This window comes from Anolis carolinensis, chromosome 3 (assembly GCF_035594765.1).
Source record: "Anolis carolinensis isolate JA03-04 chromosome 3, rAnoCar3.1.pri, whole genome shotgun sequence".
Lineage (NCBI taxonomy): Eukaryota > Metazoa > Chordata > Lepidosauria > Squamata > Dactyloidae > Anolis > Anolis carolinensis.
In genome coordinates, this window is record NC_085843.1 from 157,868,246 (window position 1) to 157,882,890 (window position 14,645).

Genomic DNA, 14,645 nt, shown 5'->3' on the forward strand with positions numbered 1-14,645 from the left:
CTTTGTATCTTTTGTTCCTTGGCTTTCGTTTCGTTTATACCCAGGCTGAAGTAAGCAGTTTGTTTTTACCCGGATTAAACTCCGGTTTAATCCGGTTTATCTTTTGAACATTTACTTTTGCCCCTTTTTGCTCCTAAAGGCAAAAACTGCCTGGCCCTTGTGTTTTACGGGCATTTTTGAGTTCTGTAATCTAATAAACTCTGTTACTTTGAATCTTGTGGCGTTCTGTCCTTGACAATTACAGTTTTACGTAAATATTCAAAAGCATTTAACCTACTGATGCCTCAATTAATGTAATTTTATTGGTATCTATTTTCATTTTTATTTTTGAAATTTACCAGTAGCTTCTGCATTTCCCACCTTCACCTTATACTCAAGTCAATAAATTTTCCTAGTTTTTTGGGGTAAAATTAGGTGCCACAGCTTATATTCGGGCCGGCTTATACTTGCGTATATATGGAACTTTAAATTTCTCAGCAGGCACTTTGTTTTGTGTGATCGCTGAGATTACTCAGTCTTTGCTGAACTAGGCCTCGGTTATCTCTTGCATGATTCTGAATTAGCTTTGTTGTACTTCTGCAAACCCTAGTTTGCTCAGAGCTGCTACTATGTCCTGCTTGTGCATGGATAGTACTCTTTTGCTACATAAGGATCCATAGGGCAAAAATATTTTGTATTACTTTGTTTTTAATATTAGTAATTTCTCTGCAGAATAGCTTTAGGGGCTTTCAGTTAGCCAGAGTGAATTAATGAATAAAAAAGTCTAAACTGTTCCAGTCTATTGCATTATTAATTCTGGAGACATATCCTAATTTTATTTGCAAGCATAACCAATTAATCCAAGATAGAGGATTTAGTAAGGCATCTCATTTTTTCTCTTACAGGCCAGCCCTCGAGATCTCTACATTGAAAGGTTTAACATAGCACTTGGACAGTATATGGGAGCATTACAGAGCATTGTGCCTCTTTTCATATATATGGTAAGTCCAGAGAACAGTTTTTCCACCATTAGTGCTCTCTAGGAGAGATGAGCTGATGCTCAGTGACTGAGCACATGATTTGAATGCATTTGTAGCATCTCCAGCTGGGGCTGGCAGTACCTTTGCCGGAAACCCTGGAGAGCTACTCCCAGTCACAGTTAGTACTGGGCTAGATAGACACATGCCTGGCTCTTTACCAAACAGCTTCTACTTTTTGGGAGTAAAAGCTATAGCAATATTCAAACTAAGCAGCTAGATACCTTGTTATTATAGTGGACATTGGAGATGATAGGCCACATTGCTTTCCAAACTGATAGTTTTGCTCCTTTGCTCACTTAGATTCTTTTCAGAGGTAAGCTATTCTCCGTTCTGGAGGCCTTGATCCTAAATGGTGCTCTCATAGGTTATGACCATCACATCAGATTCCCAGTTTTTTCTTCGGTTCCCCACTCTTTTATCTGTTTCCCCTTCCTTGCTCCTCTTCCTTAATGTAATACCCTAGGGAACCGTATCTGGATGGGTTGTGTGATTCTTATTTAGCCAAGGTGTTCAGAAGTGATTGGAATAACAAATCTTTTTATGACTGGTAACAAAGTGATGAATTGGGTGCCATGAAGCCACTGGCATGATCTGGGAACAGCTGATCATTACAGTTTATACTGTGTACAGCTTAAACAGTTTATGTTGGAATTCTGTTTTCACAGATTTTATGTACTATGGTAAAACTTAGAGGATCAGAAAAGGGCTTTCAGTTAATCAAGAAAGATGGTATTTGTTTTAAGCAGCTTTTTTCCTGTAATTTATGTAATTAGTGCTTTGTGAGCTTAGCCTTTTACTTTTATTTGTTTGAGCACAGCATTATTACCTTGTATGTATGCTGTTCCTAAATCTGACATTAAGAACTAGGGCACATCTGTATTGTAGAATTAATGTAGTTTGAACCAGTTTAACTGCCATGGCTCAGTGGAATCATGCGAGCTGAGGCAGAGAAGCCTAAAGGTGTTATACAACTACAACTCCCATTATTATATCTCATTGAGACATGACAGTTAAAAGTGGTGTCAGATTGCATTAATTCTACAGTATAGATACACCCCTAGTTCACACTGGAGTAGGTAGGATGCCTGCACTGGAGTAGGATGCCTGCTTCAAACTGCAGGTCATAGGGAGAATAGCAAGCCATTACTGCTCCAGCTTCACTGACTGTTAGTGTTTCCTAGCACAGTTCAAAGTGCTGTACACAAACTATGAAGCTGCCTTTGTGCAGCCTAAATGAAGACTGAAAGTCCTTTTCTCCATGTTTCAGTCTGCCTGGGTATTGCAATCTTTGAAAATGACTTTCTTTCTGTCCCACACCCCTGCCATGTTCATCTGGTGAGGAGACAGGAGCTAATCTTCTTGGTGTTTGCTCCTAGGCAATGGAACTCTCACTTGCAGGAGGCTCCGTTGCTCCAACTCTACTCCCCTTTTTTCCAACAGGTTGAAAGGATCTTCTGTTTAAACAGGCCTTCTGACAGCTGCTTACAACTAAGTAAATCAAGCCAAACAGATATTAAAGAAGTTTCACAGCCTTTTCAAAACTGAAGACAGGAGTATACTCTCCCCTTGATGGGAAACATATTTTGAGCCATGAAGCCCCTGCAGTGAATTGACTGGTTCTAGAAGAACACATTTTAATTAAGGTGTGCATTGACCTTAAGATTCAATCTCGAGCCAGATGTGGTGAATCTGGGTCCACACTTTTATATATGTGGAAACTAATTCACCTGATACAGTACTGATTTGGAAGCTGCCTGGTTAAACTAAGGGGGTATAGGGAATTCACATGGCAATATAGAATTCTGAAGCTTTATGCCTTCTGGTGCAATAGTTTAATTTATTTCTGTTTGAAAAATTCCTAATAAACGTTGCTGGCATTCAGACACCTAAGTGAGGGGAATGTTGCGTTATGATTTTTAAACAAAGTGATCTGGCATCGGCAGACCTGGATTCATAGCTGCTCCTTCTGAGGAGTTCAGGCCTAGTAAATTTCCATTGTCTGGATACAAGGATGACCATCCAATAATAGCAATAAAAGGAATGATAAGAGATTACGTGCAATAGAGATTGATATTGGAATGGCCCTGGACTTTGATTTTTGAATTATGCAATTTTAGTGTTTAAATTAATATGTTTTTAATTCTGTGTTTCAGTGTTAATGTTATTGCGTTTTTTATGATTCAGTCGATAGTTGTATTTTATTATTGTTGTGTAGGCATTGAATTTTACCATAATATGTTTGGAAACCCCTTTGAGTCCCCCATCCGGGGTGAGAAAAGTGGTATACAAGTGAAGTAAATAAATAAATAATAACATTTTGTTGTTGTCAAGGTCTTTAATATTCTGCTCTTTCTGGGTTTACCAAAAAACTGTACACTCAACTCTTGATTCTTTTTCGAATACTAGAAAATATAAATAAGCTTTACTGAGCTCCACTCCCCTAAGAAGCATATTTTAGCTGAAGAAGGGCAATAAGGGAGGGTTTGCGATGGGCCTTGCTTTGTTGGGGTTCCAGGTATTTGCAACAAACAATTTTTATCTTTAATTCAGCTTTGGAACTGAGGAAACATTATCTAGAGTAGACCATGGCAGTTTTATTAGTAGGAAGAATTACACATGCCAGAGGGTATCACCACAGGTCTTATGGCGAACATATTTGAAATCTGGACTATAGCACCTTAATACTTAAGAAAATAATCATAATGGAGATTTTCTTAGCCCTAGAGTCTAACACTAGGTATCTAAAGTGGTATTTTCAGTTAACAGGTTGTCTTAATATTTGTATTAATGTTCATATTTTTAGAGTGAATAATGTAAATAAATGTGCAGTTTCCTCCAATACTACATGGATTTGAGAGATCGCCAATTGCTTCAATCCATTGCTCAAGAAACAAAACCAACTTTAGCTGAATATTTAAGCCTGAATGTTTAGAGATCAAAAGGCACTGAGAGTTACTGTAAGACCATCAGGAAGAAATTCCTGATGTTTTTCTTTAGATCATCTACCTGCTTAGAGGATTTTGTCTAGTTGCTTTTAGGATAAATGCACTTAGTCTTTTGTTCCTGTGGACTGTTGATATAAACATGGGGAATTGGGAACAAAGCATCACACAACATGCTAGAGTTCTGTTGTGGTGATTCATCAGATATAATGTGAGTACTTGGAGCTGAACACAGTCTTAATCTATTTCCAAAGCCTCATTTACAAATCCGAACAGAACATGAAATTCTCTCAAGTCCTTGAACCAATTGTGGAACTATTTAGTCTTCCTGACAATTATTCTTTTTGTGTGTTCAGTGCCAGTAGTCTTTGACATAATAATCTGAGTAGTGTAGTTTTATTTCAAATATTTCTATTCACCCATGGATATTTGCAGCACTGAGAGAGGAATACAAGCAGTTATGAATTTGTAGACAGCTAGTGTGGTGTAGAGGTTTGAGCACTGGGGGCCAAGGGTTGAATTCCAGTTTGAACCATAGAGACCTACTGGGTCATATTGGGCAAGTCAAACTCTCTCAATTTCATTCACTGACATGTCTTACAGCATAAGTATTTTCAGCTGAGGTTAAAGTAGAGGCTATCAGGGTGATTTACACTGAAACAGTCTAGCAGCAACCAGTACCATATAGCTCTCCTTCTCCCATAGTGATACTCTTTTTTTTTCATATTCTGCCCATTATAGTAGTAATGTTTATTTCATTGCCTCTCTTCCTTTTTGAAACATGGCCTTTAATTCAACAGGCAGGTCTTAGCTGTAACAGCATTTCAAATACAGTGCAGGTGGAAGTTATTTTCAGAGAATCCCCTTTCTCCTCCTGGGCAGGATATATTACCCTCCCTTATGTCTGAAGTGGTTCTCCCAAAGGAATATACCTCTTTGATGTCACCACCTTTGGTGGCAAAGCCAGCCTGCCCTTTGAGCAGATCAGGTGACATCCATTAGGAGAGGGCAGATGAAACTGACTAGTTTGGCAGCAGCTGGCTCAACACCTGGATTGGCTGGATAGGCTGGTCCTGAGAGAGATTGATGTTCTTCTGGCGGAAATCCAAAGAGAACAGAATAGATAGCAGCAAGCAACTGTTACGTACTTTATCATTCATTATATGGATATCCTAATAACCACTTCAAACTGGAGCCAGCTGTTACCAGAGTCTTTGTTAAATATAGAATGAATGAGTCAGATTATAAATTCAACAGACTTTTAGTTTTAGGAAGGTTTATTGTAGATTTGTTATTTAAAGATTGCTGTACACTTGAACTATATTTCTCAGATTTAAATATTTGCACTATACATACATTTGTTGTCATCTGTGTCCCTAAAACATTGCAACCTCAAATGTGTATTTTAAGAGCTAATCAAGAGATATCAGATTACCTTTCAGTGACCTTCCTTTCTTCATCTGTGAGAGAATTATGTTTGCCTATTATCTTTGGTAGCATTGCCTATACAGTATAGCCTACATTCTCTAGGGCAATTATATACAGTAGGGTCTCACTTATCCAACATAAACGGGCCGGCAGAACGTTGGATAAGTGAATATGTTGGATAATGAGGGATTAAGAAAAAGCCTATCAAATGTCAAATTACATTATAGTTTTACAAATTAAGCATCAAAACATCCTGTTTGAAATCCAAAACCCCTGGAAGACCAGAGCTGGGAACATGCTGATATACTGTAGATTAATCATCTCTAAAATCCCATATTGAGCAGAGCAATGGAAACACTGGGAAACCAAAGTTTGCTAAATATTTGATATTGGTCAACTGTCTCCAGAATCTCACCTGGAGCGGGGATGGCTCTGTGTTGGGAGGAGGGCTTGGCTTGTGCCTTCCAGCCTGGCAGAACGGGGCTGGGCTGGAGAGTCTCTGAAGGGAGGAGGGGGTGGGTCTCTTGTGTTTCTAGGGTGCTATGCCTCTAATGATCCTTGCTTGGGTTAAAATAGGAGGAGGAGGAGAAGGCCAGAAGTGCAAGTTGCTGCAAGGCTGATGGGTAAAAGAGGGAGGAGGAGGAGGAGGAGGAAGAGAGAGTGCTTGGGGGAGAAAAGGGGAGAAGGAGAGAGGGGGGGATCTGGAGTAAAGTGCGTGTGTGTGCAGGAGGAAAGGGGGGTCCTCTGCCCACCCGCCCAGGTAAGGAGACGACAGAAGGCAACCAGCCCCCCGCCCCACTCGCCAGCCCTGACTTGGGCTTGCCCTTTCCCAAGTCCGGGCCCGCTGCTTTGGCTTCTCTCCCTCCCCATTTTTTCCTTCCAATCAGGAGCCATTGATTTGGAAACAAGGCCGGTTTGGAGACACAAGGCTCTGCCTGCACCAAGAGAAAGAGGGAAGGAGAGGGAGAGCCATCGCGTTTCCTTTCCCCCCCCTCCTCCCTCCCTCCCTCACATACAAATGGCCCCCCATGGGATGATTCACCCCCCTTCCTTCCCTTCCCTTCCGAGATGCGCTTTCCTCCTTCCAGTTTTTTCCGAACGGGAAAGAGCCACAGCTCTCAACTTGGATTGAGTGAAGGGTGCAATGTTTCCAATTGGCCACTAGATGCGTCGGATAATATGGAGTGTCGGATAAGCGGAAGTTGGATAATTGAGACTCTACTGTATACATGTTTATAGCCCTGTGTAGGGTATTGAAGAAGAAATAGGTCTCTTCTAGACTTGTGCATTTGTATGGAATTACTTGCAGTTTCTGTTTGTTCCATTCATATGGCACCGTTTCCGTCCACCACTTAAGGAAACGGGCACCTATAGAAATGGGATTTCCATGCAAGGTCCAAAAAAACAAAACTTTTTCAGACCTTGAGCGGCAAAGCCATTGGGCGCTCAATGCTAGTAGGCCCTGCTCGCAGGGCCTACAATTGAGTGCCGAGCGTCGATATTCGTAGGCCTGGAATCGAGTGCCTGATGCTTGGCTGAAGGCCCTGCGAGCCTGGGCCTACAGCCAAGCACTGGAAAACAGCCTACCTAATGGTACCATTCCCCTCCGCCTTTCATTTCACTGTTTCCTTTGTTCCAGTGGGGTTGTGCCATTCCGTGCAATCTGGATTCAGGCCCTACTCTAGTCTCTTCTCTTTTTAGCCCTGTATGTCGTGTTACACTGCCTCCTTACATCCACAATTATTTTTGAAAAGAGCTCCAGTGTTCAACCGACCTTTCATGTTTGGTGATTCTGGGGGGGTATTCTGATCTGATTTTGCTTTACAAATAAGAGTTGCTTGTGCCATGGAGTTTTTCTGTACAACACTGTACTTTTGTCATAAATATTAGAAGGAAGGTACTGTGTTGCCTTTATGAATCTGAGTATGGCAGAAGAGTGTGTGCTGCTTCCTAAGTGAACCAAAGGAAAGTACCACTTTCATAAAGTTGATTATGTATCGGTTATCACTTTAATTATACCATCAATTCATAGGTTAGTATTATTGCTTTTGTAGCTAAAATGACATGAGAGTTGAATGTCCTCAGTTCTCGAGAGGGGGGCTCTGCTGTTTCAGAGTACAAACGTTCTGCCCAGTAACCACAACTTTCCTTGCCCATGTGGGATTAAGGAGCCTGAGGTTAATTAGTTTTGTCTCAGTATGTCTTCAGAAATTGTCTGTGACTTTCCTTCAACTTTTTATTGAACAACCTCTCATCTTTTCACACAACAAGAAGTGAAAGACTGGTAATTGTAAGAGGGAATGGAGACAAGAATGGCAAATAATGTTGTTTCTGTGAGACATTTCACAGGTCTGTGCTTCATAAATTAGTGTGATTACTAAAACAACCATGTTTTTCTTTTCTTTTTCAGAATAAGTTTTACATAGAAACAAAACTTAACCGGGACTTAAGAAATGACCTTATAAAACTGTTTACGGAACATGTTGCAGAAAAGCACATTTACAGCCTGATGCGTAAGTAAACCTTTTGGGGATCCCTTTTTCTGAAATACTAAGGTAATTGGATGTGTAATAGGATAATCTATGTTGTGGAGTTTCAAAATCAACATAGATGAGGCAGTGGAATTAGTAGGGCATATTCCAACCTTTATAAGTGTTTAGAAGGAAGCTAAGCACTTTTAAGAAAGTGAACTCATGGTACAATTTAAAGCTAGAAGTTGTTAACAACTTACTGTTAGTTAGACTATTTCAGAAAATTCAATATGATAGCGTATTTATTTCATTAAATAGACATGTTCCAAGGAAGAGGTATGAAGTACATTTTTATCATTGCCTGTATTGTGTTGTGTTATAGTGCATTGTTCTTAAATCCCTGGAAAAACATACCTCTGTCTTACTGTCTCACTGAGTTTACCATTTGTTCTTACCATAGCATCATGCTGTGTATTCCACAGCTTTTACTTTAAATGCCAGCAGGAGTCTTCAGTTGTCAGAGTTGTTGTGGACAAAAGTGAAACTTTTTACACCGCAGCTTGCAGAGTAACAGCATAGGAACATTTCTGTGTTGACTTGAAACTATTAGAAATAATTTGGTCTGTAATTAGATTCCAGAGTGGAAATCCCATTTTTCAACATTTATGAAATACCATCACCAGCTGAAACAGAGATCCCTCTTTGTAAAAATGCAGCTGCTGGTTGTGTGACAGCATACAGAACATTCCCATGTAAATGCTAGTGTTTAGTAAAAATGTGAACATGAGTGTGATCTGCTGATTCAGCCAAAAAGTATCTCTTATCCAATAATATGTTTCCCACAGAGACCAACCAAATATTTCTGGGATGTCCCGAATCATGGCATGAAAGATGTAATATTCACCTATTTGCTTCCTAGCAACTGCCCTTCAGTGACATACCATGTGTGAACTTGAAAGTCCCATGTTATCTATGTTGATGGATTCATCTTCCCTGAACATGTATACATCCATTTGATGAATAGTAGCCTGATGCTGAATTGCATACATTGTATACTTTAAGGCAGGTGTGGTACTGCATTAAACATGTCCACCCCCCTTACTGCGCTTTTCTTAACATGTAGATGGATTGTATTTAAGACAAATTTATTTCAGTTTATGTTATCAGCCCTTTTTAGATCTAAAGTTATTGCAAAATCCAGTAAACCAACATTTTGTTCAAATTTTTGGGTCCTTAAAAGACTATGCAATCGGCATTTACATCATGTTTTTCATAGCCAATAAAATGAACACATGTCGAATAATCTCACAAATAAACAAATTCATTAGCACTGGCATCTTTCTTTCTTTCTTTCTTTCTTTCTTTCTTTCTTTCTTTCTTTCTTGTTAGCACAAGGGATTTATCATCTCATTTACTTGTGATGAATATTTCTATTCGAAGCGTAACTTCCTAGTAGAATCATAGAATCATAGAATAGTAGAGTTGGAAGAGACCACATGGGCCATCTAGTCCAACCCCCTGCTAAGAAGCAGGAAATCGCATTCAAAGCACCCCCGACAGATGGCCATCCAGCCTCTGCTTAAAAGCCTCCAAGGAAGGAGCCTCCACCACGGCCCCGGGGAGAGAGTTCCACTGTCGAACAGCTCTCACAGTGAAGAAGTTCTTCCTGATGTTCAGGTGGAATCTCCTTTCCTGTAGTTTGAAGCCATTGTTCCGTGTCCTAGTCTGCAGGGCAGCAGAAAACAAGCTTGCTCCCTCTTCCCTATGACTTCCCTTCACGTATTTGTACATGGCTATCATGTCTCCTCTCAGCCTTCTCTTCTGCAGGCTAAACATGCCCAGCTCTTTAAGCCGCTCCTCATAGGGCTTGTTCTCCAGACCCTTAATCATTTTAGTTGCCCTCCTCTGGACGCTTTCCAGCTTGTCAACATCTCCCTTCAACTGTGGTGCCCAAAATTGGACACAGTATTCCAGGTGTGGTCTGACCAAGGCAGAATAGAGGGGGAGCATAACTTCCCTGGATCTAGACGCTATTCCCCTATTGATGCAGGCCAGAATCCCATTGGCTTTTTTAGCAGCCGCATCACATTGTTGGCTCATGTTTAACTTGTTGTCCACGAGGACTCCAAGGTCTTTTTCGCACACACTGCTGTCAAGCCAGGCGTCCCCCATTCTGTATCTTTGATTTCCATTTTTTCTGCCGAAGTGAAGTATCTTGCATTTGTCCCTGTTGAACTTCATTTTGTTAGTTTTGGCCCATCTCTCTAGTCTGTCAAGATCGTTTTGAATTCTGCTCCTGTCTTCTGGAGTGTTAGCTATCCCTCCCAGTTTTGTGTCGTCTGCAAACTTGATGATCGTGCCTTCTAACCCTTCGTCTAAGTCGTTAATAAAGATGTTGAACAGAACCGGGCCCAGGACGGAGCCCTGCGGCACTCCACTTGTCACTTCTTTCCATGATGAAGACGACGCATTGGTGAGCACCCTTTGGGTTCGTTCGCTTAGCCAATTACAGATCCACCTAACCGTAGTTTTGTCTAGCCCACATTTTACTAGTTTGTTTGCCAGAAGGTCGTGGAGGACTTTGTCGAAGGTCTTACTGAAATCCAGGTACGCTACATCCACAGCATTCCCTGTATCGACCCAACTCGTAACTCTATCGAAAAAAGAGATCAGATTAGTCTGGCATGACTTGTTTTTGGTAAATCCGTGTTGACTATTAGCAATGACCGCATTTGTTACTAAGTGTTCGCAGACCACTTCCTTAATGATCTTTTCCAGAATTTTGCCTGGTATTGATGTGAGGCTGACCGGACGGTAATTGTTTGGGTCGTTCTTTTTTCCCCTTCTTGAAGATAGGGACCACATTCGCCCTCCTCCAATCTGCTGGGACTTCTCCCGTTCTCCAAGAACTCTCGAAGATAATTGCCAGTGGTTCTGAAATAACTTCCGCTAGTTCCTTCAGTACTCTTGGGTGTAGCTGATCTGGCCCTGGGGACTTGAATTCGTTTAGAGAGCCCAAGTGTTCCTGGACAACTTGTTTCCCTATTTGGGGTTGGATTTCCCCCAATCCTTCGTCCATTCCGTGTTGCTGAGGTTGAAGATGGCTTTCTTTTTCTGAGAAGACCGAGGCAAAGAAGGCATTAAGTAGTTCTGCCTTTTCCCTGTCCCCTGTCGCCATCACCCCATCTTCTCCTTGCAATGGCCCTATCGCCTCCTTTTTCTTCCTTTTTCTACCAACGTAAGCAAAAAAGCCTTTTTTTGTTGTTTTTTATGTCCCTGGGAAGCCTGAGCTCATTTTGCACTTTAGCCTTGCGAACCTTTTCCCTACAGGTGTTGGCTATACGTTTGAATTCTTCCTTGGTGATTTCTCCCCTTTTCCACTTCTTGTGCATGTCACTTTTGAGCTTTAGCTCAGTTAGAAGTTCTTTGGACATCCATTCTGGCTTCTTTGCACTTGTCTTATTTTTCTTCTTTGTTGGCACTGTTTGCATTTGTGCCTTGAGTATTTCACTTTTGAAAAACTCCCATCCATCCTTAACTCCCTTGTTTTTTAATATCGGCGTCCATGGAATGCCGCTCAGTAATTCCTTCATTTTTTGGAAGTCAGCTCTCTTAAAGTCCAGAATGCGTGTTTGACTTGTCTTAGTTTCAGCATTCCTTTGTATTGCAAACTGCAGGAGCACATGGTCACTTGCCCCTAAGGATCCAACCACTTCAACTGTATTGATCAGGTCTTCCACATTTGTTAAGATTAGATCAAGAGTTGCTGATCCCCTTGTTGCCTCTTCTACCTTCTGGACCATAAAATTATCTGCAAGGCAAGTGAGGAATTTGTTGGACTTTGCACTCTTGGCTGAGTTTGTTTTCCAGCAGATATCGGGATAATTGAAATCGCCCATGACTACTATATCTCTTCTTTGTGCCTGTTTGGTCAGCTGTTGACAGAAGGCTTCATCAAGTCCTTCATCCTGACTCGGAGGTCTGTAGTAGACACCCACGACAAGGTCTTTTTGAGTCCCGGTTCCCTTGATTCTTATCCAGATGCTTTCAAGCTGGTTTCCTGGATTACAGTCTTGCATTTCTTCTGCAACATAACTGTTTTTGACATATAAAGCTACTCCCCCTCCTCTCCCCTTTGTTCTATTTCTGTGAAAGAGGTTATAGCCCTCAATGGTTAAATTCCAGTGATGGGAGTCATCCCACCAGGTTTCAGTGATGCCTATGACATCGTATGTGTGGTGCTGTGCTAGGAGTTGGAGTTCGTCTTGCTTATTTCCCATGCTCTGAGCATTAGTGTAAAGACATGTAAGCCCCTGTGACCTCCCCTTGAGCTGTTTATTTGGGATTATTGTGCTCTCTGTACTTGGTCCTTGCTGTGTTTGTGCAGCCCTCCGTTTAGCCTTTTGGCGGTTCCCTGTGGTCGTGGGTAATATAGTGTTCGCCAGGCTGTTGTTCCCCTCCCCCAGTGGATCTAGTTTAAAGTGCGCCTGATGAGGTTTGTGAGTCTGTGTGCAAAAAGATGTTTTCCTACTTGTGTGAGATGCACCCCATCGCTTGCCAGTAGTCCATCCTCTTGGAAGAGTAGACCATGGTCAAGGAAGCCAAAATGCTCCTCTTGACACCATTTTCTGAGCCAGTTATTGACCTGTACTATTTTTCCGGCCCTTGTAGAGCCGTGTCCTACAACGGGGAGGAGGGATGAAAAGATCACATGTACATTATACAGTTTTAGCTTTGTTCCCAGAGCTCGAAAATCATTTGTGATCTTTTGAAAAGTATGCCTAGCGGTGTCATTGGTACTTACATGAATCAACATAAGGTGGGGAGGGTGATGGGGCTTTAGGAGCCTGCTGAGCCTCTGAGTGATATGGTGTATTTTTGCCCCCGGGAGGCAGCATGTTTCTCGAGCCATCCCATCCGGTCTGGAAATGATGGCTTCCGTTCCTCTAAGGAGGGAGTCACCTACTACCAAGACCTGCTTCCTTTGAGGATTGACAGGGTCCTTTTTGTGCAAGACAGTGTGTATGTCCCCTGAAGAGTGTTCCTGTTGAAGTGAATCATGTAGGTGTAAAGTGTTGTCCTCCTCCTCAACATCCCCAGTGCATTCATCAATGACAATCCATTGAGATACATCCGAGAGCCCATTACTCTCCCAAGGATGTTCCTGTTGCTCCTGGTCTATGATTGGGGATGGAGCATTTGCATGATTACATAAGTGTGACTGTGGTGATGCACTGTCCCCGTCAGGGCTATCCCCTGCGCATTGATCCAGGGTGGTCCACTGAGTGGTATCTAAGAAACTGTGGTCCTCCACAAGATGTGTTTCCTGATTGTATGTTAATGATGTAAGAATTTCAAATCTGTTGTGTAAATGCAGCTGAGCAGAGGAGTTCTGTGGAGGCTGCCTGATCCTGCGTCTCCTTCTATGGGTGACCTCCTTCCAAGCCTGAGGGTTGTCTACCTTTGAGTTGATCTCCCCATAAGGTTCCTGATCATGATCTTGGTGGTGTTGGTGTGATGCAGGCTGCTGATCTACAGCAGCGTGTTGTGCAGTGTCCAAGAAGAGCTCGAGTGCCTGAATGTCCTTAAGGGTCTTAATACGGTGCTCGAGCTGTTGGATCCTCTGCTCCATCAGAGTCATCTGTTTGCATTTGGAGCAGATGTAGTTGTCTAGTTTTTGTGTGAAAAAGCGGAACATGCCACAGCTGGTGCATGTGATGGGAATGTTTTGCTTTTGTTGCATCTCTTGGTGAGTGTGGTGGCCAAGTGGGATCTTTGTACAGTTAAGTAATATGCACGCACTTTATGTGCAAACTGCAATAAACCACCTCTTTGTGTATTTGTTCATGTTGCTTTGTTTCCTGTATGTACTGCAAAGGATAGTTAGTAAAGGTGCCTTTTTCTTTGACTTTGACCACAGGAGCCAAGCCCACACTCAGTTTAAAATCTTAGCCAAATCTTAGCCAAATCCTACCTGAAGCCAGGGAGCAAAAATGTCCTCCTGCTGCCTCTGCTTCTGCGAGAACCAACTGCCCTTCTGGGATCAGGCTCTGGCAGAAACTCACACTGGCAAATAAAGCTTTCCCAGAAACTCAATTAACAGGGGACAATGCCTGCTGTCAATCAACTTAAGTACCTGGCTCTCATTCAACACAACAGTCACACAACAGTTAGACTTAGTGCATCTTACAATTTTACCGAGAATGACTCATGCTTCTGACACATGAATTGGCAATGGTTTTCAGGCATTTTGGTTTAAAGGTCATTGTTGAAATATGATATGCTCCTTTTCAGTGTAATTGGAAGACTTCAAATGGCAATAATAGAAACTTATTACAGAAACTCCAAGGATTTTTGAGATGATCAAAGACTTGGACACTTTCCTGGTAAAGAAAGGATTCAGTAATAGAAACTTTTCAGTTTGCAACATTATACCTTCTTGTTTCTCAGAGTACAAGATTTCTTGGTTCCCCAATTGAATAGCTTGGGAGTAGGTGGAAACAGTTTATAATTAACTTGCAACATTTACTATCACTAGCTAAGTTACATTCATTGGTGTTCTATCACATTCGTGGTGGATAAGGTTACCAATGTCAATTAGCATAATTGCTAAATGAGATATCACTGTTCACAGGCTACCTGCTGATTAGTTCCCATGACCCCAAGCAATGTAGGGATATTGTTTGAAAACTGTTTATTACAGTATAAGTATCTGGCTGGCTACTACTGAAAGCTTAAGAGAATATTGACCTGATCTAGCAGGGCTGTTCTTATGAATGTTTTCA

At 41.7% G+C, this 14,645-nt stretch overlaps 1 protein-coding gene across 1 annotated transcript in view; it reads left to right on the forward strand.

Annotated features, from left to right (window-relative positions):
- The window catches only part of cacul1 (CDK2 associated cullin domain 1), a 54,739-nt gene that overhangs the window by 24,497 nt on the left and 15,597 nt on the right, over positions 1 to 14,645 (forward strand). The window contains exons 4-5 of the mRNA XM_062975652.1: positions 885 to 980; positions 7,800 to 7,902. Of these exons, the coding sequence (XP_062831722.1) occupies positions 885 to 980; positions 7,800 to 7,902 (199 nt within the window). The remainder of the gene's footprint in view (positions 1 to 884; positions 981 to 7,799; positions 7,903 to 14,645) is intronic.